General features: G+C 41.8%; 1 protein-coding gene across 1 annotated transcript in view; it reads left to right on the top strand.

Annotated features, from left to right (window-relative positions):
• Nucleotides 1-24,457, top strand: part of LOC126094593 (probable splicing factor YJU2B) — a 65,782-nt gene that overhangs the window by 7,546 nt on the left and 33,779 nt on the right. The window contains exon 2 of the mRNA XM_049909061.1: nt 22,775-22,986. Within this exon, the coding sequence (XP_049765018.1) occupies nt 22,787-22,986 (200 nt within the window). The 5' untranslated portion in view covers nt 22,775-22,786. The remainder of the gene's footprint in view (nt 1-22,774; nt 22,987-24,457) is intronic.

The raw sequence follows: 24,457 nt of genomic DNA, 5'->3' as shown, positions 1-24,457 counted from the left end.
AGAAGTTGCCAAAACATTCATGTCTTCCAAACCAGCCAGAATGTCACCTTTACAATTTTATGACAACCTACCACTAGGAAATAATGTAAAGCGGTTTAACATCAAGTTAAAGTGGCTTGCTATTGCTGTGTTTGTCATAATGTTGTAATGATCAATGCAGTTTTAACTTACAATGTCATATATTGATAATTTTCTGTGGACTTACATCTGTAAATAGTGTGATGTGTTGTGCTCCAAAACACTTGTTGCTTCATAAATGCACTCCACTGTCAGTTTCATGAAAGATTGTTGCCTATTCTGCTTTATGGAGTGGACATGCCTCCAATTTCCACATTATTGGATGGCGTTGCCTGTCAATACTTTGTTTCTGTTCACAAATTGAACATAACTCCTCCAGTTTAAGTGTGTGTGTGTCAGCATGTGAATAGTCAATAAACTTTTTTGATTGTATAGTACTTGTGTCCAGCAACGAGCCTGTCTTTTCTCAAATTTGTTGAAATCGGCAGTATTTTACTTTCTGTATACCTGCAGTTCACCAAATGATTCCTTTATATCTCCGCCAATTGATACATCCCTTTCATTTTGTTTCATGTCTTCCATGTGACCAAGACATGCTTATTCCAGTGGTGGGGAAGGAATTATAATTTTCCAAATGATTGGTGTTTGTGGTATACATTACATTCTAGAATCCCGTGTCTGCTACTCTTCTGAGCACTATGTATATATATTTATCAGCAAATAATAATTGTAAGGTTGTAATTAAATGTAATGTAAGTGTAGGCTAAATGGGTCATTGCATTTTTCCCCCTAAATTGAGAGAATTAGAGACTTCAAACGCAACATGATTGTAGGCTCTGTAAATTATCTCATTTTGTCGGCCAAACTTCGTGCAAGTTAAATTCAGTCAGGTACACAGTTAATGATGTTAATGCGAAGTGTAAGTGTCAGAGAAGTGCAAAATAGTTTTTTTGTGTCCAAAGCATCAGATTACAAGTTGAAGGAGGAAAAGGGAAGGGAATGGACTGTGCTATACTTATGACTTGTACAACACAAATTCACAGAGCATTTTAGACTGACTAGCCAAGAAGCCAGTTACATCAACTGTTAGGAGCTGCTAATGTGAGGTCCTTGAGTGTGCACTGAGTGGGGCAATCAGGGCAGAGATAAATGTCTTTAATCATCTGAAACTCGCCACAATTGCAGAGGTTAGTTGGTATTGGGAATCTCCATTTTAGAAGATTTGTTTTTTATCTTCTTGTTCCTAGCTACAGTCTATTAAGAGAGTTACACAATGGCCAGTGGCTTGTTCTTCTGATGATAGGGTTCCATGCAGAGCTGATCTTCTGAAGTTGAGCATGTCTCCAATACAGGCTGAGTTTTGTGTTGAGAGCTATAAGTTGCTCTGAGGAAGCGATTTCTTGATTTCAGCCTTTTGGCAGGCAGTCAGATGCCATGTATTGAGTGTTGTTCAGATGAGGAGGACTTCATTTTCACTATGGGGCCATTGTCTTTTGTTGAATTGTCATTGGAGCAGCTCCACCTAGACAGTAGACCTCATCAGCAGGAGTATGTTTTAGGCAGCTGGTGACAAATCTGCACATTTTGTTGTGTGCATAATCGACTTGTTTAGCACAGGTGAATTTGTGCCAAGTGACAGACACACAATAAGATCAGCATGTGTGAAGTAGTATTGTCATTCAGTGTGACTGGTTATTGGTGTAAATATTAAAAAACATTGGGACCAGTATACTGCCCTGAGATGACCATTTTCCCATCCTTGCCACTCGCTTCTTCTGCCCTGGAATTTCATAAAGGACATTTGATTTTTGAGGAGGCCTCTGATAGCCTTTATCAATGTGTACGTTTTTGCTATAGTGCAAATTGTTTTGACCAAGAGTCTAAGATTAACCGTAACATACCCATTGCTAAATCTATGAGAGCCACATTTGTGATTTTGCTGTTTTCAAAGCCATTGTCGATGAGTTGTGAGAGATTTAATATTTAAAAAACTGTGCCTTTTTCTGCTTAGAAACTGGCCTCTTGATGAGTGAGAAGGGTTAATATCGCATCTGAAATTGTGATGTATCTTCTTTCATACGTTTTGCAGAGGTAGGTGAGGACAGATAGGAGATGGATTCAAAAATTTTCGGGACTGGTGCTGCCATCTGGAAAGTAGGAGTAGTAGATCTTTGCACCACTAGATGGTGAGAGCTGCAGATGAGTCAGTGTGCGGAGTGGCATTCAGCTGGCAGGACGTGTTGCGGGTCCACAGAGATTTCCGTAATACTCTGCATTTGGTGTGTGGCGATTTTATGATGGATCCGTGAATGGAACAGCGTGTGTATCAAATTCTGTGCGAATCTCTGGAAAAGTGCTACGGAGACTGTTGCAATGATTCAACAAGTGTTTGGGGGACAGAGTATGAGCCATACACGTGTGTTTGAGTGACCTGCTCGGTTCAGGGCCAGCTGTACAGACGTCGAAGATGATGCTCACACTGGAAGGCCTATTAGCCGCACAACACCAGACATTGTTGCCAAACTTCAACAATTGGTTCTTTCGGATCACATCAAACCATTTGAGACCTTGCGGATGAAGTGTGTATTGGTTATAGGACATGTCAATGAATGTTGACAGATGAATTGGGCATGCATGGTGTCGCCACAAAATTTGTGCCAAGGATCTTGACTGCCGATCAGAAGGCACAGCGTGTTGAAGTGTACTCGGACCTTGGTCAGACCGCATCTGATGATCCAGCCTTCATGTCACAGGTTATCACCAGCAACGAGAGCTGGATTTACAGTGATGACCCAGAGACAGCAACAATCATCCTAGTGGCAGTGAATTCTGCGTACTACTGTGACATTTTGCGACGGCTCCATGAAAATGTGCGGCAATGACGGCCCAAACTTTGGCATCAAGGGAACTGGCTGGTGCATCACGATAACGTGCCCTGTCACACGTCCTTGCTCAGCAGGGCCTTTTTGGCCAAAAACATGACAGTTGTGACCCACCAACCGTACTCACCAAATCTGGCACCTTGCAACTCCATGCTATTCCCAAAACTAAAACCCAAGTTGAAAGGCCGTCGGTTCAACACTCAAGAGAGGATTCAAGAAGCATCGCTTGCAGTGACAAACACCCTCAAAGAACAGGACTTCCAGAAATCGTTCGACCAGTGGCAGAAGCACTGGGACTGGTGTGTTCGTGGGGATGGGAACTATTTCAATGGTGATAGTGACGATTAGTCCAAAGGTAAGGTTTTCAGCAGATGGCAGCACCAGTCCCAAAAATTTTGGATAGCACCTCATATAGGGTGGATGCTTCCAAGACCAGTATGCGACTTACCCTATTTTAGGATAGCAATAATTGTGAGTTTCCTCCAAATGTTAAGGAACATTCTAGTTAGTAGTCAATTGCTGAAGAGCTCTAGTAGCCACTGCTTTGCTTTAGCTCCAGAATGTTTAATTCAGTCTGCTGAGGTATTGTCCAAGCCTGCAGTGTGCCTTACTATTCTCATAGTAATTACTCCATTTAGTTCTTCACTACTGAAGGGTGAACGGTATTAGTAGTTCCTTCATCTGCATTTCTAGTTAGTTTGAAGATTTTTTTAAATTATATTTGCCGTTTTCCAGAAGCTAGCTGGCTATTTGGTTAGTGTTTATTGGAACATGGCGTGGAGAATGTGTTGGCTAATGATTGAGGCATGTCAGGAGCTTCAGTGGCTTTTGTCTGCTTCATCTTGTATCTAGTTCTTTGCTTATCTTTATCTAATTTCCTCTTGTGGCAGGAAATATTGAAGTGATTAATTGTTAGCCAGCAGAATTTTTTTTTCTAGGAGAAGGGACTGGCTTTGAGTAGGAATGTATGTCTTTTCAGATATGTAGTCACACCTGCAGCCTTTTGGGATGGATTATCTTGGGCTCCTTTTAACTGCTCCAATACATGGGTCGCAGGTCTTTAGTGTTACGGTTATTTCAGCCACTGGATTACACAATAGGCTTTGCACTTCTTCCATTTTGCTTTTTGGAAGTTATACCTGTGCCAGAATTTGACATTTTGTGGACAAACAGTGTGCATTACTTGGCATATTTTTGGCCTATACTGGAGGCAGGAGGGGAGGAGGAGGAGGACGTGGAGGTTGGTATTGGAGGCCAAATATCTTTTAGGCACTGATGTCTTAAAAGTTGACTATTGATGGGTGTACAGAGTTTATTATCAGTGATCAGCTATTAAGTTGTTTGTTTCAAACCATGGAATAACAGCCTCTCCATTGTTACTGCCTTCAGGTTAGCCCCACAGGGTGCTGTGACTGTTAAAATCTCAGATGATGAAGTTGACTTCATGTCTGTTGAAGTTGTTAACTTTGTTTCTTTTAGAAGTCAGCATTGCATGTTTTTCATATCAAAGGCATTCTGTGGTCATTGTTCAGTGAAAAACACTTCTGTTTCTTGCATGTTTCTTAATTAGATCAGTAGGTTTGCTTTGACAAACACTGGACTACTATCTGTATAACCTTCCTGCTGCTAGCTTCACACTATTTAGTTTTGATCTTTTTTGTTGTCTCCATGTGAGGAGATAGATCAAATCACAGTTGTATATCTGACATAGGTCCTGTAATAGTTGTTGTTTGTATGTGCATAGAAATAATTTTAATTTTTTAACCTGAGAAGGTCCCTTTGGTAGTCACTGCTTTGCATTGATGAGATGCTTCTGGAATGAAAAACTTACCCATTGCACACTGTTAGCCAGGGGAAGTATTGCTACATCAGCTACGACATACTCTTCAAATTGCATATAGACGACTTTTTTTAAAGCATTATAAATCAGAATATTATCAGTATATCAGTAAAGAAAGCAGTTACTCTGAAAAAAGCCTTTACTGAGCTGCTGTTCTTATTTACTAGTCATTTAGGTAATTTTACTGTTTTTAGAGAACCGTGCAGTTGTGTACATTTTGAAAAATTGTATCCAGTGTAACCCTCTGCTTACTAGAAAATCTGTACAGCATTGCCTACCAGTCGGGCCTCTCAGGCCCGTGTTGTTTAAATTGACATAAATTAACACTATTTTGACTACTTGTGATGTGAATGACTTTCAAGATATAAATGCTTTTAAAATTTACAGTTACAGTTTACATATTAAAAACACAGTTTTTATACTTTCACTGGTGGCTTTTGTTCTTATTGCAAATTTGCGCAGCGTCTACTGACAATATCTCAATGTTTCGGGCAGACAGGTTTGGTGCACATCTTCTCCTTTTCTTAGCTGGTGGTTTCATTGCTCATCCTGGATCAGGTACTAATAATGAATTCATTGACTTCTTTACCCCTGCCAGTTGCTTTCCCAAATTGATGAAAATCCGATGTCTTATTTTTTATTGGCAGCCAGCATCTTCCAAATTATGTATGCATTCATTACAATTACATTGATCATGTTGAACAAAAACACCAATGACCAGTGCATTGTTTTTCTCTTCATACTGTAGAATTGCGCCTCCTGCTCCATGGTGCCAATGCTACCCTTTGTGGCTTTGTATGTCGTCATAACTTCAGGCTTCTTTACTTGTGATGATGACACCTTTGGCTGGTCACAAAGAGAGCTAAGGAACAAAAGAGGCTATCATCACATTTGGTGAAAACACATCCTTTCAGTGTAATAAAATCGGCAGGCAGTTCACCTTTGTTTTTACAGATAGTACCCACTAGTGTCAGATCTTTTGACAACACGTAATTAGCTAAATTGAGAGTTGTAAAATAATTATCACAGGGTATATTATGTCCAGGGTTTACACAACATTCTCTCCGGCAAGTTGCATGGCTCTGGTTTCTTCCTCCTTCCTCAAATACACTGTCATCTTCCAGCAGTAGCTTGTTGCACTGCTACAAATTGCCCAGAACTTTATTCCATACCTACCAGGTGTTGATGGGATGTATTGTTGAAATGGACAGCGACTCCAAACTGTGACCAACTGTTCATCGACAGTCGTGCACCGTCTTGAAATGTAGGCATCCTTAAGGGTAATTTCCCACATCTCAGAAACTTCTCCGATTAGTTCAGTTTGTCAGTTGACCGATGTTCAGATTGAGCTGCTGCACTGTCAAAGCACAACACCCACAGAGTAGCACGGAAGTGGTTGGAAGACATAATTTCAGCGAACAGTGGTCGGCCATCCTCAGTGCTCCAAAGGCGACTGATATGTTCATTTCTTGACTTGTAAACTCCAGTCAGCATCAGTACACCAAGAACTTTTTTTTATCTCATCCATATCTATATCCACCCAGTCCTCATAAACAATTTGACCTTCCTTGTTAGTCCAGATACACACTTAGTTGATGAAGGGTACCCAAAAGAACAACATAAAACAAGATTCCTCACTATCATAGTTCCTAATCAAATAACTGTCCGCAGCTCGTGGTCTCGCAGTAGCATTCTCGCTTCCCGAGCACGGGGTCCCGGGTTCGATTCCCGGTGGGGTCAGGTATTTTCACCTACCTCGAGATGACTGGGTGTTGTTGTGTCGTCTTCATCATCATCATCGTCATTCATCGCCATTACGGTCGGAAGAAGGCAGTGGCAAACCAACTCCACTAGGACCTTGCCTAGTACGGCAGTGCGGCTCTCCCGCATCATTCCCCTATGCTCTGTTAAGTAGTATGGGACTTCATCATCATCAATCAGATAACTTGCTCATCTCTGGTCTTCTTTCAATACATCTACCAGAAATTCCAGCTTGAGGAGCTGTAGCCCGTATTTCATTACCATTACGAGAAAACAGTAAGTCACACTCAACAGGATTTGCACTAAATTGTTCTTCTCCATGTTTGTAAAAGGATTCTTCATTATCACCATCTTCATGTACTTCTGCATTTTTAATGACATCTACCTCATTGTCGTCATCACTGGAAGATTCACATTCATTAGGTGGGTTTCCAGAATCAGAAGACTGCTCCAACAATTCCCTTACCTTATCATCTGATAGTTCTCTTCTCCATAACATTTTCAGTTTGTAGAACAGACAACTGTTACGAAATAATGTACCAAAATAAACAAGCGTCTGTCACAAGGAGGACTGCTGAACACTGAATGAATAACAGTTTTTGTCAACAGTGGCAAATGACGTAACAGATGCTGCACAGGTTGTTGAAATATTGTTCTAACTGTACGGGCCTGTGAGACCTGTCTGGGAGGAAACGTGCGCCAACACTTTGACGCAAAGTCATATGTAATTTTTTATATTTTTTCCCAAAATTACGAATAACTTGACAAATTAGGAAAAGTCATAAAATTTGATTAAAATAAAAAGTATATTTACTAATGGAGAAGGTATTAAACATCATGGCCAGGATCTAGACATGGAGAGCACCCTGCCACAGTGGTGGCCACGATGTGGGCTTACCGCGGCTGTCCGCATTCAGTCGCTCTTTTCCGAGCTTCGGCAATTGCCTTTACCACCTCTCTTCTCCGCTCATGCACGTACCCATCCGTGGTGTGTCTCTCGGCTGCAACTCTGTCTTCATCTCTCAATCGATTCGAAGCATCGTGTCCCTACGATGGCTCTTCACCACCAGTTCTCCTGTCTCCTCAGTTCTTTTCAGAGTTCAGAAGTGATCTATACTGATGGCACCGTGGTTGCTGGCCGCACTGGTTTTGCATACACCTGTGCACGACGCACGGTACTTCATTCCTTGCCAGATGGCTGTAGTGTTTTTACTGCTGCTCAGGACTATCCTTCACTGTCTGTAGTGACTCATTGAGCGGTTTGCACGCTATCGGCCAGTGCTTCCCTCGCCACCCGTTGGTCATCGCTATCCAGGACTCCCTTTCTCTCCTCGCTGAATGTGGATGCTCAGTGCTTTTCATTTGGACCCCAGGCCACGTTGGGATTCCTGGCAATGAACTTGCCGATCGACTGGCTAAATTAGCTGCTACTAGGCCATCTCTTGCTATTGGCATTTCAGAAATAGACCTTTGCTTGGCATTACGTCATCAGGTTTTGGGCCTTTGGGATGCAGAATGGGGCACTCTTTCTTCGCCGAACAAGCTCAGGGCAATTAAGGATTCTACAACTCCGTGGCGGTCCTCCTTACAGGCCTCTCATAAGGCCTCTGTCGTCCTCTTCCGGCTCTGCATCAGCCGTACTTTTTTGACTCACGGTTTTCTCCTCCATCGTGCAGACCCCCCTCTCTGTCGTTGGGGGTCTATTTTGACTGTGGCTCACATCTTATTGAACTGCCCCAACTTAGCCACCTTACAACGGACTTTTAGCTTTCCAGACTCGTTACCCCTGGTGTTGGCTGACAATGCCTCAGTGGCGGATCTCGTTTTACGTTTTATTCGTGATAGGGGTTTTTATCGCTTTATTTAAGGGCGGGACCTTCCACCTTATCGGTGAGTGGAGGGGTAGGCAGGCCCTCTTGCTCCCCCCTTCAACCCGACTGGATTGGCTTTAACTGGGCTCGGTGGTTCCCACTCCTTTCATTATGGGTTCTGTTATGTCTTGAGCGTCTCTCTTGTCTCCTGTGCTTCTTCCTTCCCACCCCTGTCATTAGTCACTTTCTCTCCCTCACATCTTCTTCTGCCCTTTTCCTTCCTTCCCTTCGTTTATCATTTTATGGACATTATTGTTGCCTCTCCTAATGTGGAATTTAAATACTTATGTAATTTTCTATCCTGTCCAAAATTTCTTTGTTAATGTTTCCTTTCTGATTAGCTTCCTTCCTAGATATTTGAAAACATCTACTTCTTTAATAATTTTTCATTAGAACTTACATCATTTTCATTTCCTTTTTCCTTGCTGATTTTCAGTACCTCACTTTTTGTTAAGCTTATTTCCATGCCTGCTTCTTCAATTGCCCTCTGTTCTTCCAATATCTGCTCATTGTCTTCCTCTATCATCACATCTTGTAAATATCCTGTGATTTTAATTTAATCTGCTGTTGACCTCTGGTAAACTTTCTTCATTATAGTGCACATGACCATACTGAAGAGCACTGATGAGAGTACACTTCCATGTCCAACCCTGCTGTGTGTCCTAGACAATTGTGATTTTTGGCCATCTGTTATAACACGGTTCAGGCGTTTGTTATACGTGTTTCTGATTTTGAGTTCCATTCCTTTTGACAGTCCCAGTCTACTCAGACCTTGCCATACATCCACCCTTCAAACAATAAGCCTTTTGTATATTTATGAATTCAACTGTGATGTGTTCCCCAAATTACCCATTCCTTTCCTACTATCTGCCTAGCTGTAGACATGGCCTCTATATTTGATCTTCCAGGCTGAAATCCTTTTTGTTCTTCTGTTAATTATGATTCTGTTTTGTCCCTGATTTTCTTTACATTATCTTTCCATAAATCTTCACACAGTAGTGCATTAATGCTATTCATCTGTAGTTCTCACAGAGCACCTTGTTGCCCTTCTTAAAATTGCCTTTGTCCCATCATCAGGAATCACTCCTTAGGTCCATGCTCTCCTATTATTCTATACATCTATTGAATTCTTATAGGTCCTGCAGCTTTGGTAATTTCCACTATGATGTCATCTACTCTAGGAGCTTTGTTATTTTTCATTACTAATACAGTTTTCTCTACATCCAACATTTGCAGATCTTCTCTTTCTGTTTCACCAGGCCATTTATACATCTTTTACTCTCTAATGTGTGTGTGTGTGTGTGTGTGTGTGTGTGTGTGTGTGTGTGTGTGTGTGTGTGTGTGTGTTTCGTTATGTATATTTGTTTCATGCTGTCCATATAGATTTTGCAAGTATCCTTTCCATACTTTCAAAACTACTACTTTCTCTCAGTTTTCCTTCTTCATTGTGACTTGTGAAGTATTTCCTTTTAGCTTCCTTCTGTTACCTAATATGCACTTTAATATCTTATAATCCTTAAAATTCTTTTCTATTTCATTTGTGGATTTTTCCCAAGATATCGTCTTAGCCAATGCTATTATTTTCCTTGCTCCTCTGTTTTGTCATTTCCATTTCTCTCTGTTGTGTTGTTCTATTTTTGAACCATTCTCTCCATATGTTGTTCTTCTTTGTGACTGTTTCTGCAATTTTGTTATTCCATCAAGGAGTTTCTTTGTGTCTGACTTTTTTTTATGTCCTTCCACATATTTCTGTGCTGCCTTAACTAATGCCTGTTTGAAACTCCTCCATTCTTCCTCTAGCCCCTCCCTGTCATCTTTGGCAAGCTGTGTCTTAATCTTTTTGCCATATATCTTTTAGGCTTCTCTCTCTTTAGTTTTCCTGCACTTGATATTTGCCATCTTTTCCCTTCATATTTACCCTTCCTGAAGTTCTTCAATGTCTCTGTGTACTCTTAGGGTGTGGTTGGTGTCGAGATTAATGCTTGGTATCACTTTCACTTCCGTCAGGCATTTTATGATTTCTTCATTTATTACTACATAGTTTGTTATGGATTGCTTTAGTAAATTCCAACTGTATCTGGTAAACTTTTACCATCTCTTTTCTTATAACATCCATTATCAACGATCCACTTACTTCTCAGAAGTGTGTTGTTGTTGATGATGATGTTTGATTTGTGGGGCGCTCAACTGTGAGGTCATCAGTGCCTGTAAAAAGTCCCAATTTTTACACAGTCCAATTTTTTTCACAGTCCAGTCTAGCCACTGTCACAAATGATGATGATGATGATGATGAAATGATGAGGACAACACGAACACCCAGTCCCCGGGCAGAGAAAATTCCCAACCCGGCTGGGAATCAAACCCAGGACCCCATGATCCAGAGGCAGCAACGCTAGCCACTACACCATGAGCTGTGGGCTTGTGTGTAGTTATAACTCCCCATCGTCATTTCTGTGATTTTCTCTGTGGCTTCCTATGATTTTTCATATCCTCCTCTGTCATACCGAACAGTAATATTAAAGTCTCCTATAGTCAAAGTCTTTTTAGATGTTACAGCACCCTCCAGTTTATTGATAAACTCTTCCTTTTCATCTGGCTCACATCCTGTTTGGGGAGCATAAACATGGTTTACATCAAGGATATTTGCTTCCATCTTTACCTTAACTTTAATTATCCTGTTGCACTCAACGCTGAAAGGCATAATCAGTCTTAAACGATGATGATGACTCAATTTCCACATTAAGTACTTTGTTCATAACTTCTTTAGCTACTATTATTGTGGCCCTGTTTCTTCTTTTCTCTCTTCCTGACCCCCCCCACATATTATATCCTTTTTACGAGCACCTTACTACATTTCCCCCTTATTCTCATTTCACTTAGTCTCATTATTGGTATGTTCCTCTCTGTCATTATCCATGTGATTTCCTGAATTTTTTTCTAAGGATAAATCATTAATAATGCCAATTCTTGTATTTATCTTCAGACAAATCTAGCTTTGATTGGAGCCATGTTAGCCTTCATACCTGATAGATCTTATTACTTTTGATCCAAGGCCTGTTTGATTGTTGAAAGCGGTACTGATACACTGCCACTGGCTTGACAAGCCTGTCATGGATTTTTGCATTAATATTTTGTTGTGCACTAAATGGTCAGTATCTGACATACCTTTCCTCATGTCGATAAGGCTTATGGTTTAGCAGCAAACACTCTGGAGGCTAACAAGGGATATTTAACATATACAAGGGAGGGCACCACAAAAGTCATAGTTTTTATTTAATTTTTTATTTATTTAATTTTTTTTGTAGAAGAGTATCACTGAAATGCTAAAAACATGAAATAACAGACAAATGAAAATGATGTCAAGCTATACCACAAAAGCCCACCAGAACTTAGAAAGTTTCAAGAACTAGTATTAAGAGAGAAATATGCTGCAGCTTCTTACATGTTACTCTCTTAGAGACTGTAGAAAAAAGACTAGGCTTGTAGATACTTAATAAACAGTACACTTTACGTAAAAATAAAGACACTTTATTGATCTGTTCACCAAGATAAAAATAACTGCTGTCACAAAATATACTAGTATTGTCCCACTACTTATTTTGCGTAACACATGCCAGACAATGCATAAGCTTCAATTTTTGTGCCGTGCAGGTAGCGATATATTGACTGCTGGTGAGCTCTGTCTTTCCAGCATTTGTTGTCTGTGATGTTGCCAGCAGAGAGGTGTGCAGTGAACTGTGCACTGAGGTTGCTATAGCTCAACCCCATAAGGAGAAAAAAATATTCAACTAACTTGAACTAAGAAATGTCTGCCAGATGAAAATAGAACCATACCTTTAGTCAATATTGAGTTTTTGTTGTGGCTCTAGATGCTGGTGGGGTAGCTGGTGTTGCAAGTTGGCTGCTGCATACGGGTGGGCTGTGGTCGGTCAGTTTTCAGGTTGACTGCGCTGGATGGCATTGTATCACTGCTGGCTGCGACAGTGTGAGTGTTCTGTGTCCAGTGGTGGCTTGCATTTCAGCAGTGTTTTCTGCACTTAGATAGGTTGGCTTGCACCAGTTGGTGGACATTACTGTGTCCACCCATTTAATGTGGAGAGTGAGTGTTGTATCATTTTGTTCTGTCACTGTGAATGGACCTTGGTGAGGTGGCTCCAGTGATGTGCACAGTGGGATGTGTGAGAGGAAAATGTACTTCATCATTGCTAGGTCTGTGCCCATTTTCCGTACTGTGTAGTTCCAATCAGTCGCATGGCCTCCATTTGCCTCTGGAAACGTCTGCAGGTCTTCTTTTAATGCACTGTGAAATCCCAGCAACACTACTGAGTGAACTTCAATCTATGAATCCATCGTGGGTAACACTGTAGTGGCCTTCAAATAACAATATAGGCACTCCACAATGCTGTTTGTGGCTGAATGATGTAGTGAAGTCCTTTTCATTTGTATCTCTTCCAGCCAGGCCCTTGCACGAAGTATTTTCCCATCACCAATCATAGTTGTCATAGTTGAAGGCTCCTGCTGGGGACAGACAAAACATGAAGTCCAACCACACATGAAAGTGCATCCCACATTCTCAGGAGTTTTATGTTTCCAGTGGGAGTATGCCCAGTTTTCTGTTTCCAGTGGGAATACCTCCGGCCAGCTGATATATCTATTAATCACAGTGAGGAGGTACTGGTTGTTACATGCAACAAGGAATTGTCCTACCATGTCCACAGGGATGTGTAAGAATTGTGTCTATGGGACATAAAAAGTTTCAAGTGGAACTCGTACATGTCGTATTACTTTGCACTCCTGGTGGGGGGTGTAGGTCTTCGTTCACGTACAGCAATCCTGTATACAGAGTCACACAAAATGCTATGTTACTAGTGCCCTCGTAGTGTGGATTACCGGATGGTCGTGTGCATGTAGTGACTCAAATATTCATTGTTGTAGAAGGGCAGACGCATATGGCTGCTGTTAGCCTGCTGACTCATTGCTGTATATCAGCTTCTCAGTGCCTTGCAGTGGCATATGATGCCAGTTCAGGGCCATCTTGCCTTGCAGCAGGTCCTTTAACTGCACATCATCATTTTACACTGCTATCAGCTCAGCAAAAGATGTGAAAATGCTTTCTACTCTAGAAAAGTCTCAGCATTGATATTCTTCGAACCAGTTGCTGAATATTTATTGCAAATCATGACATAAAATTTAGTTGGTTGATTTGCACTGGAGGATAGTTATTTCATGGCTGCGAAAGTCAGTGGTCGATGATCTGTATCTATAGTGATTTATCTAATTACTTCATAGAGTGCCAGAAGTTCTGTGTACAATAGTGGTCAACAGCACAGCTACTCTGTGATCTTCTTGGAGAAGAAAACCAAGAGAGCCAGGGTGCATTTACATTATGTTATAGCATGGCACCGACAGCGCGAAATGAGGTGTCTGGGGCACCGGTGATTGGATGCGCAAGGAGGTCGGGTTGCATGAGGTGTGTCTGGCTGGCTTCAAATGCTGTCTGAAAAAATGACAGTAAAAGTTTATGATACCCAGGTAATAATACATTTTGCGCACTAGTTGTGGGGCCAGCTAACATGTAGGTGCAGTGATGTGCTCAGCTGCCAGATACATACCAATCGCAGTAACCTGAAATCGCAGGAATTCACTTTGTTAGTGCCCATGATGCATTTAGCCAGATTTATGAGTGTTCCATAGTCACCAAACCTTCAGAAAACCATGTATAGGTTGTCTTTCATGTTCTCGTGTGGATGGTGATTCCATGAACATATCATCTAAGTATGCAAAGCAAACTTGATTAATAAAGTACTGAAAAGTCTGTATCGCATTCTGAAGGTCATATGACATGTATGGGAATTCAGATAGTCCAAAGGGTGTTATTATTGTGGTTTTATGGATATCCTCTGTTGCCTCAAGTATTTTGTTACAGATTTCCACTAAGCCCAACGTCGAGAAAATGGCGTGCCCCATCAGTTAGCATGCAGAATCTCTGATGTGACAATTGTCCTAGTGTTGAGTCCACTATAGCCACCACAGGGGTGCCAGCCATCTAGTTTCTTCAGTGTCAGATGAAGGGAAGAAGCCCAGTTGCTTTCTGATGGTCATGTTGTGCCTGCTCGGGTCATTGCATCAAATTCTGATTTAGTGATGCAGAGCTTATCAGGGGCCAGCTGTGGTCCAGAGGAAATAGGATATGTGTGGTCCTGATGTGGTGCACTGTTGAGATGTGGGACGAAGACAATGCTCCACGGGCTGTGTGGTTGGCAGAAACTCATCTGGCCAGCAAGCCAGTGGCGGTGATGTGACAAGGAAGTGTACTGATGGATCACTGCACAATGCAGGCTGGCATGCAAACATCAATGACCTGATGTGGCCCAGAATGGAAACATTCCTCACATCCAGGATGAGGTCATAGGACAGGAAATCCAGCTCTATGATAGTACTGCTCAAATCTGCAACTATAAATTGCCATTTGAATGACTTACATAAACAAATGTTCAAATTTGAAGTCATAGGCTCACATATTGCAATGTGTGGACCATTTGCAGCTGTTAAGTTGTGATTTACATACGCTCATGGGTATCGCAACAGGCAATCGGGAAAAATGCATGTGTCCGAGCCGGTACCCATCTTGGTGGTTGTCTCTGTTACCAATAAATGTTGTGATACTTGCCAGGCTGCTGTTGCTGGCAGACTTGCCTCCCAAGCTTGGGAAGCTGCCATTCACATTTTCTACCCATGGACATGACAATCTGCACCAATGTGTTCTTTCACCAAAACAAGGGTGGCAAAAACACTCTCACTCTGGTCTGGCAAGGGCAAGGAGTGCACACTGCATTTTCCGTGTGATGGTGTGTGGTCTCATTGTTTATATACACTGAGGGCTGTAACATGCCATGTCTACCCATTTAGATGAGAGGTGATGTCATCCAGCTTGTCTGCGATGTGTATTTTTGTAAACACCTGCTGAAGTTCACCTCTTGCATTACTGAGAGTGAAGAGCAGTGCATCTCTGGCAAGCAAAATATTCATGTGGGCCATAGGAATGGGTCCAGAATGTCCATTCCTGTCAAGGTGCAGAGGTGTCACAGGAACTGTGATGACTTTTTGTCACCAATTCCCTCCCCGTGCAACAGTTGTCCTAGGCATTAAGTGCTAGAAAGGGAAAGCTGCTGAATGAGCTAGACATTTAGCAACTCATACTTTCCAGGGACAGACAGGTTTGTGATGATGTTGCTAAGCTCATTGGCAGAGTAGCTGTCCAGTAGTGCCACCATTTGTGCACGTTTGGTGGAGTCTCGAGTTTCCTAGCGATCTGGCTTTCGATCTGTGTGAACCAAAGTGATGAGTAATCTGTCCAGAAGGTTGGTGCTTTAAATGCTACGTGTTTCACCTGTGCTGCTGGAAGACTCCCAGGGGATGGTGGCAGGTAATAAAAGCAGTAAGGGTAGCCAGACGTGCACTTTCCTGGCTTGCGACTGCAGCAACTCTTGGAAGTTGCACCGTAGATGGCTCCTTTGGTTCGGGCCGTGCTCATAGCTCCTGGTGTCACTGTTGCAGTGCAGCCATCTCTTCTGCTAGCTGCTGCTGATCACACAGTAGTTGCTGCGGCTGTTGTATCAGTTGTTCCTGATGATGCGAGCCTGACAACTGTCGTGCACTGATCCTCGTGCTACAGCAGGTAGCTGTGTTCCGATTGCTGGAGAGCGCAGTCTTCCTGGCATTTGTCGTTCACAATCTGAGAGTTGTGGAGGGAGCTGTGAATTGAGTTTGCTACAGACTAATTACAGCACAGCAACAGACATATAAGTATCTGCCTGTCTTGCACTCTATGTACGAATCAAATAGGAAGTAATGTTTGCCACCCACTTCACCGTGGTTTGGTGAGTATGGATGTAGATGTCTTACAGGAGCCTGTAAAAGATTTCTGCAGCAAAATACAAAAGCCATTTCTGAATCCTAGACAGGAATGCATAATCTGTATGGGAATTACTTTTGCTTTTAGTATTATGGCTGTGAATTCCACAGTCAGTCCTAAATTCACAATTATTATGAACCACAAATACTATTACGGAGTAAAGGTGTTGGCAGTTGAGTATAAAAACGAGGCTCCTGAAGACATGTTGGATCTTTGGTAAGCAGCATTACCAAATATTCTTGTGGGACAAATGCTACAGTACAAAACTGAATGAAAGTATGCTAACAATAGCACATGGAGGGTAACACATTAAGAGAGGTTTCTAATTACAAAGCAGTCAAAACTTATCTTTATGGCTAGCTTTTCCACATGCCATTGCTACCTTAGTTTTGTATTCCGTTGTAGATCGAACAAATGGAGTGGTCTGCAGAAAATTAACTTGCCTGTCTATATCTACGTCTACATCTTCATCTACATAGATACTCTGCAAGTCACCGTACGTCGCCTGGCAGAGGGTACCCTGAACCACTACTTGTCATTTACGTTAGTGTTCCACTCACAAATAGAAGAAGGAAAAGCGACTGTCTATATGCCTCTGTATGAGCGCTAATTTCTCGTGTCTTATCTTCGTGGTCCTCATGTGCAGTGTATGATGGCCACAGTAGAATCGTTTGGCAGTTGTCTTCAGATGCATGTTCTCTAAATTTCCTCATTAGTGTTTCTCGAGAAGAACATCACCTTTCCTCCAGTGGTACCCTTTTATGTTCCTGAAGCATCTCTGTAACATTTACATGTTGCTCGAACCTACCAGCAACAAATCTAGCAGCTCGCCTCGCAATTGCTTCGATGACTTCCTTCAGTCTGACCTGTTATGGATCCCAAACACTCGAGCAGTATTCAAGACTACAGGTGAAACACTCTTTCCAAAAATTCTCCCAATAAACCGAAGTTGACTATTCACCTTCCCTACCACAGTTCTCGCATGCTCGTTCCACCTCATATCGCTTTGCAGTGTTATGCCCAGATATTTAAACGACTGTGTCATGCAGGATACTAGTAATACTGTACTCGTACATTACAGGTTTGATCTTCTACTCATCTACATTAACTTACATTTTTCCACATTTAGTGCTAGCTGCCATTTGTCTAAGTTGTCTTGCATCTTCCTACAGTCATTCAACATTGACACCTTACCGTACACCACGGCATCATCAGCAAACAACCACAGATTGTTGCCCACCCAGTCCATCAAATCATGTATGTCTACAGAGAACAACAGCGGTCCTATCACACTTTCCTGGGGCACTCCTGAAGATACCCTTGTCTCTGACAAACACTCACCATTGAGGACAACGTACTGGATTCTATTATTTAAGAAGTCTTTGAGCCACAGACATAACTGTGAACTTATTCCATATGCTCGTACCTTTTTTAACAGCCTCCAGTGGTGCACTGTGTCAAATGCTTTCTGGAAATCTAGAAATATGGAATCTACCTGTTTCCCTTCATCCATAGTTCTCGGTATGTCACGTGAGAAAAAGGCATTTTGCAGAAGCAATGCTTTCTAAAACCATGCTGATTTGTGGACATAAACTTCTTAGTCTCAAGAAAGTTTATTCTCGAATTGAGAATACGTTCAAGTATTCTGCAGAAAGCAGAAGTTTATACTAGAGTCACGTGTGCTTTCTTCCATTTGCTTGGGACTCTGTGGTGGGTGAGAAATTCATGATAAATGCAAGTAAGCTAAGGGGCTCATGCCGTAGAGTAATGTTTGTAAAATTGAACTGGGATTCCATCCAGACCTGATGATTTATTTGCGATAGTCAAATGATGGTATGTTTGTACGATTTCATTTCGCTGTCTCCAACTGCCACACTACATTGATCAACAAGGGACTGAATGGAAGCCTTAGACACGCTTAGCGATTTTACATACTACTTTCTCGGGTTCTCTGCAGATCTTTTGCTGAGGTGTGATGGTGGTAGTTGTTGTATGCTTTGTGCATATCCTCAGCATGTGCCAAATTTCATTATAAACCATGGTGGGTCTTTTCCATTCTGTACCCACTTATTAGCCACATAACTCTCCAGACCATGATTTACAATCTGCTTAAACTTTGCCCATAATTCCTCTACATCCATCGTACAGGAAAGAAGTAATGCCAATTCACTGTCATAAGTGAAATGCTAATAACTGCTTATCTGCTCTATCTAGCAGAAACCCTGTCCTAGCCTTCTTGACTGATTTATTAACTTTCGTAATCATAGTTTCTATGACATCATTATCGCTAATTTCGATTTCTATACCGACATTATCAATAAGGTATGTCCTATTTGTAGCTACAAGGTCTGAGATATTTCCACTGCATGTGGGCTGCTGAATTAGGTGCTCAAGACAGTTTTCAGAAAACATATTCAAAAGTTCCTTGCATGACTGTCTATGACTCCATAAACATCCCAGTCTATACTCGGTGAGTTAAAGTCACCTCCAACTAGTAATGCATGATCTGGGTATTTACATGCTACTGACCATAGACAGTCTTTGAATGACTCTACAGGGTTGCCACAAGCCCTGTAAATCTGAGAATTTCATGCATGTCAGGGAAATCAAGGAAATATCAGAGAAATTTGGAAAAAAAGCCAAACACCGGAAAAAATCTCGTTTTTGTCTCAGTAGATGAATTGGTTTGTTTACAGAGATGTCATGCATAATCGTTGGCTGGGTGCAACAGAGAACATGCACTGCTTCCCTACTCCCTCATTCTTACTGCTTCTCCCCTTCCTACTTCTCCCCTCAGATTGCAGTCAGTGCTGCCACCACTTCTTGCTGCTAGCCTAGCAGCTGCCAATGAGAGGCTGTGAGGCATGAGGAGTGGTTTGTTTGGATTTGATTCTCAGAGATTGTTGACGCGGTGCCCAGAGATGGCAGTCATGTGTGCATGACTTGTGTCTGAGTGATTGTGTGAATGTGTATGTGCTCTTGTTTTCTGACAAACACTATGGCCGAAAATTTAGTTGTGAGAGTGTGATTGTCTTTTCTACATGCCTACCTGTGGCTCATCGTTATCCTCATTAGTATTGATTCTCAGAGTATTTGTGCAAGTTATCTGTTGCTTGGATTGATCACCATGGTCTCATTTCATCAACGTGCTGTCTGTGACGTGTGAATAGCTGGCCACACGAGTGGATTCCAACGACAGTCCAAAACCGCAGGACATTTCTGTGGGTATCTCTAACAGATTGAGCATGCCAATCTGAAGCCCATCATTTCCCACTTATGTGCAGGCACTGCCCGTCGGATTAAGTCTCATTAATCTACCTGCAGGCCAGCTCTGTTTGTGTGTGGCATAATGCGGTGGATTTTTGTGGCGTATCTATGGACACAGGACCGAGGTGCTCCTCAGCAGGCAAGAGGCCATGGGTGATGAATTTCAGGAATTGCGACTGTCTCGCCATAAGTACAGTATACAGTGTGGCATTTTATAGACATTTTATTAATTGTAGTTCATTTTGGCACTTTGAAAGTAGTTTATGTATTAGAAGAAAATTGTGGCAGTCGCTGGCGGTTTATACGCTATATACTCATATATTTCTTCAAAGAAAAATCTCATGATACCTGTCAAATAATAGGCATAATACAGTGGGTAATAACCGACAATAACGAAAATAGCAGAACCAACATTTTATTGGTTTACACAACTCTTCCCTGTGTTTTTTGAGAGGGCTACTTTTTTCTGAGGTTATTTCTGAAATCATTGAAGGTATTTTAAATCTGTCTTGCAACTCCAAGGAATTTGTATTTTTGCCACCAGACGTGTTTCATTTTATTGAAATAAAATAAAAACAGTGGTCTTAATAAAACACACATACCATTTGGCTTGCTTTATGTGTCTAAAAACAGTTCATTACAAAAGATGTTGATGTTAGTACTTAAAATTTTTGCTCACATGTAGAGGAATATGAAGTTCTTCCTCCCTCCCTTTTTTTGTCACCTTATATCTTTACTTACCCTTGAGATCTCAAAATTTGTCAGGGAAAAATGCTAAAACTTGTCTGGGAATCAGGAAAATATTAGGAAATTTCACTTGGGGAAACTTGGGGCAACGCTTTCTAGAACTGTCACAACAGGATCGGATGGCTTGTAAAAACATCCAACAACTTGGTTTCACCGACACCTGTTATACATAACCAGATGACTTCACTGTCACACTCAACTTCGACCACAATAGAGACAATATAACTGTCAACTGCAGTGAACACTCTCCCTCCTCTGGCTTCTAATCTGTCTTTCTGATCTACATTCCACGAATCACTAAATATCTCAGAGCTTTCTGCTTCAGGTTTCAGCCAGCTTCCAAACCCAAGAATAATTTGAGCACGAAAACGTTCTTTGAGGGCAGTAGATTCGGAAACTTTATTATGAATACCTCGACAGTTTACTGATAAAATTGTGAAAGTTGAAGTGTCTTTATTCTGAACACCATTCAGCTTCCTTTTCTGCATACCGACTAGCGAGTGTTCACCAGAGCACCTCAAACTGCTGCCGAGCCTAAAAACCCCTCATGTACACTCCACAAGTACTCCGATACCCGAGTAGCTGCTTCCTTTGTGTAGTGCACACCTGACCTATCAAGGGGAGTCCTACAAATCCCCACACAATAACACAGGTCTAGGAATCTGCAGCCAAGACCGTCACAGAGTCGACGAAGTCATTGATTGAGACCCTCCATTCGGCTCCAAACCAAAAAGAACTCTGAGAATGATGCTGTATATTGCGAGCTCTGCTTGCACCGCGAGCGCGAGGTTAGCAGTCTGAACCGCCTCTGCCAGTCGCCTGTACATACTGAGGATTGCGTCAGAACCTATGCAACAGGCATCATTGGCCAACATTAGCCACAACACGCAGATGACTGCATCCTGCGTGCTCCATAGCCACAGGCACGGCTGTCTCCACATCTCGGATGAGGCTCCCCAGCGGACATACTGAGTGCACGTTGGCTTTCTTTCTGGCCCTGAACACTATCTGCCTAAGGGGCTCCATAATGTGCCTAACATTGTAACTCCCAGTAACTAGTAAACTCATGCTTTGTACACTTGCTTGGACACTACTGAAGAAGCAGCCATATGTCCACTCACAGGGCAAATGGGCAAGGCCAGGCACCCAATCTCCACATTGACCATCTGCCCTGAGTGACACGAACGCATTATCACCCGTCACTCTCCCTGCTGTGAGGGTGGATCCACCACATGAGATGCACTAGCAGGTGCCTTGGAAGCAGAGCCCATGGGCAAAACAAGAGATGCCTGAGGTGCCCTACGTGATGCGCCAGATTCTCTCCACCTCTCCTGCACCCTGAGGCAGCAGCTTGAAGGTGACTGACCGGAACCAAAAGCACATTCAGCTGTTCACAAACTGCGGCCACCACCTCCTGCATCTGCACACAGTATGCGCACATCTTAGCCATCCTAGCAAAATTAACTGAAGAAGTGGACTATAGAAGCAGACAATTCTAGATACGCAACTTGCTGCCGTCCTGATATGTCACCAATGGACAGTGATTCGTTAATGAGCTACGCACGTGGCTGTTCAGTGAGCAGCTATTGCGCTACAGACTGAATGAATTTACATTTATAAAAAGACGGGATTAAACCTCTTAAACAGAGAAACATGCACAAAATTTAATAAATATACTATGAGGAAAACACAGAAGAAGATACACGCTTAACTTGCCATTCTGTAGTTGTACTCAGGTATCAGCTGAGAGCTGGAGACTGACTGACTGGCTTGCTAAACGAAACAAATGAGCAACTAGTCCACTACAGACTTAATGAATTTACACTTACAAAAATGCAAGATTAAGCCTCTCAAACAAACAAAAAAAAAACCATCAAATACCTTTGTGTTGAATGAGAACATCAGTTACACACCAAATCAATTCATCCAGAAACCAGACAACTGTTTTTCATTATTCCTTCAAGGTATTAGTAAATGGAAAAAAAAGTTTGTAAATGGAGAAAAACCTACCTCATAAATAAAACATTATTATAATACAAGGCCCTAAGTGGTATTAGTTACAAAGGTGGTCATCTTTACAACAGCAATGGATATCAGGATACTTTTGATAACATAATGTATCTTACAAGTCACTTTGAATGTACAATTCACACGTTAATTTTGAGCAACATTAAAATATTTCTGGAAACATCATGTTCCACATTGTAATTAAATTTTGGGTGTATTTCTGGAAACATCATGTTCCACTTTGTAATGAAATATTGGGTGAACATGATCCATGGAACTAAATAACAAAATAGTTATAATTGTGTTTCACTGGCTCCATTACATTGTATTTTATTTTTGGATGACTGTCATTGTTGCCATTATGTGATTTACCCCCTTCTTATTATGCCAGTCACACAAAGCTCACATGAAAAAGCAAATCTCTCATTTATCTTTAATGAGAACTGTCATATTTAATATTTTTCAGCTCCAGTAAAGAATGGGTGAACGGAAAGGAACCAATTTGTACTATCCACCTGACTATGATCCCAAAAAAGGTGGACTTAATAAATTCTTGGGGACCCATGCCTTGCGAGAACGTGCTCGCAAGTTGCACATGGGAATCCTCATCATTCGCTTTGAGATGCCATACAATATCTGGTGTGATGGATGTAACAACCATATTGGTATGGGAGTAAGGTAATGTGAAACAATATTTTTCTCTTTGATTCACCATGAGCATTTAAGTGTTGTGTTCAAGAGAATAACATTATATGCAAGATCTGTGATCCTACAAAAGATCATTTCATTACTTAACTGCATTCTGTTTAGTTATATGACACTTTTGTGACACATTGTTATAACTTAGAATTCCATATGTCATCCTGGACAGCAGATATTCTTCACCAACAAAAGTTGCATCTGGCCTATCTCGGGGATGTGTAGGATCATTTCTGTTTATGGTATATGTAAGTGATGTAAAAAATTATCTCAGCACCATCACCCTTTTCACTCCCCCTCATCCTCCCCATTCTGTATTTATGTTAGGACACTGATATGCCATTAAGTATCATAATATCAAAAGCAACCAAAAAGTCAATACTAATCAATATAATCTTAAGGAAGAAATAAATCACCATTTGCATCATAAAAGAACTTGAAAAAGGCAAATGAAACATGCATGTAGCTAAATACACCTTCTGAAGTACAGCTGCTAGTGCAGTGCTATAGCATGTACCTGGGTCCTACTTTGTTCATAATTTTGGAGGACTTGGTTAATTCAGTAAAATTATAGATTTTGCAGATCACTGTGCAAGGTGAAACAGCCAATGAAGCTTATTATTCAGACACTCAGCAGAATATCGCATGGTTGACATATCTGTGCTCTGTTGCAGTGACAGGTTGAAACTGTGTGCCAGACCAGGATGTGAACATTGATACCATCCTCATGGAGCAGTGCACTCCAATTGACATGTCCTAGTTGGGCTGTAAAGCACGCCCAAACAGTAAGATTTGTTGTTCACTGACCATAAAAGGCTTATATCTGAGTTTGAGTCCTGATCTGCCACAGTTTTAATTTGTCAGAAATACTCCAGATTTTGTGGGCTACAGATATTCACAGTGTGTGAGATTTGAGTCGTCCTCAGGGGACACAGCCTTAACGTAGCACTGTCTGTAACGTAGCACTGTCTGTGTGGTGGGTGAGGAGGTTTGCATGCTCTGGATCCGGAGGGCTATGCCAGCGGTAGCGTAGCTACCAGAAGGGTCACCCAAGCTGGGCAGGCCAAAGAGGAGGAACCAGACAAAGTGTGTCCCACAACAGCCTATTGCTCCCCCTTTCCTGTCCCAGAACTGTCCTCACCATGTCTTTTTCCTGTTATTTCCCATTATAGGCATAAGACCTCAACGGCAGCAACAGCAGAGAAAGAGTCTTTTGGAATGGTGAAGCTGGCAGAAGAGGCACCTTTTCTCTTTGGGTACAAAGAGTACAAGTAGCAACTGTACCCCAGAGGGGCGGCTACAGACGGCATCTGACTCGTAGTGAGCGGCTGATTTTAGGCTGGGCATCCTACTGCCTATGTGGAAAGTAATGGGAAACTACCACATTACATTCCCAAGCAGTACATGGTATGTCTCTCCATGTGAAAGATTCCGGAGTTAAAACTTCCCC

Source organism: Schistocerca cancellata, chromosome 8, assembly GCF_023864275.1.
Source record: "Schistocerca cancellata isolate TAMUIC-IGC-003103 chromosome 8, iqSchCanc2.1, whole genome shotgun sequence".
Taxonomy (NCBI): Eukaryota; Metazoa; Arthropoda; class Insecta; order Orthoptera; family Acrididae; genus Schistocerca; species Schistocerca cancellata.
Note: the sequence above shows the minus strand (reverse complement) of the source record. Positions and strands in the feature narration are given on the sequence as shown.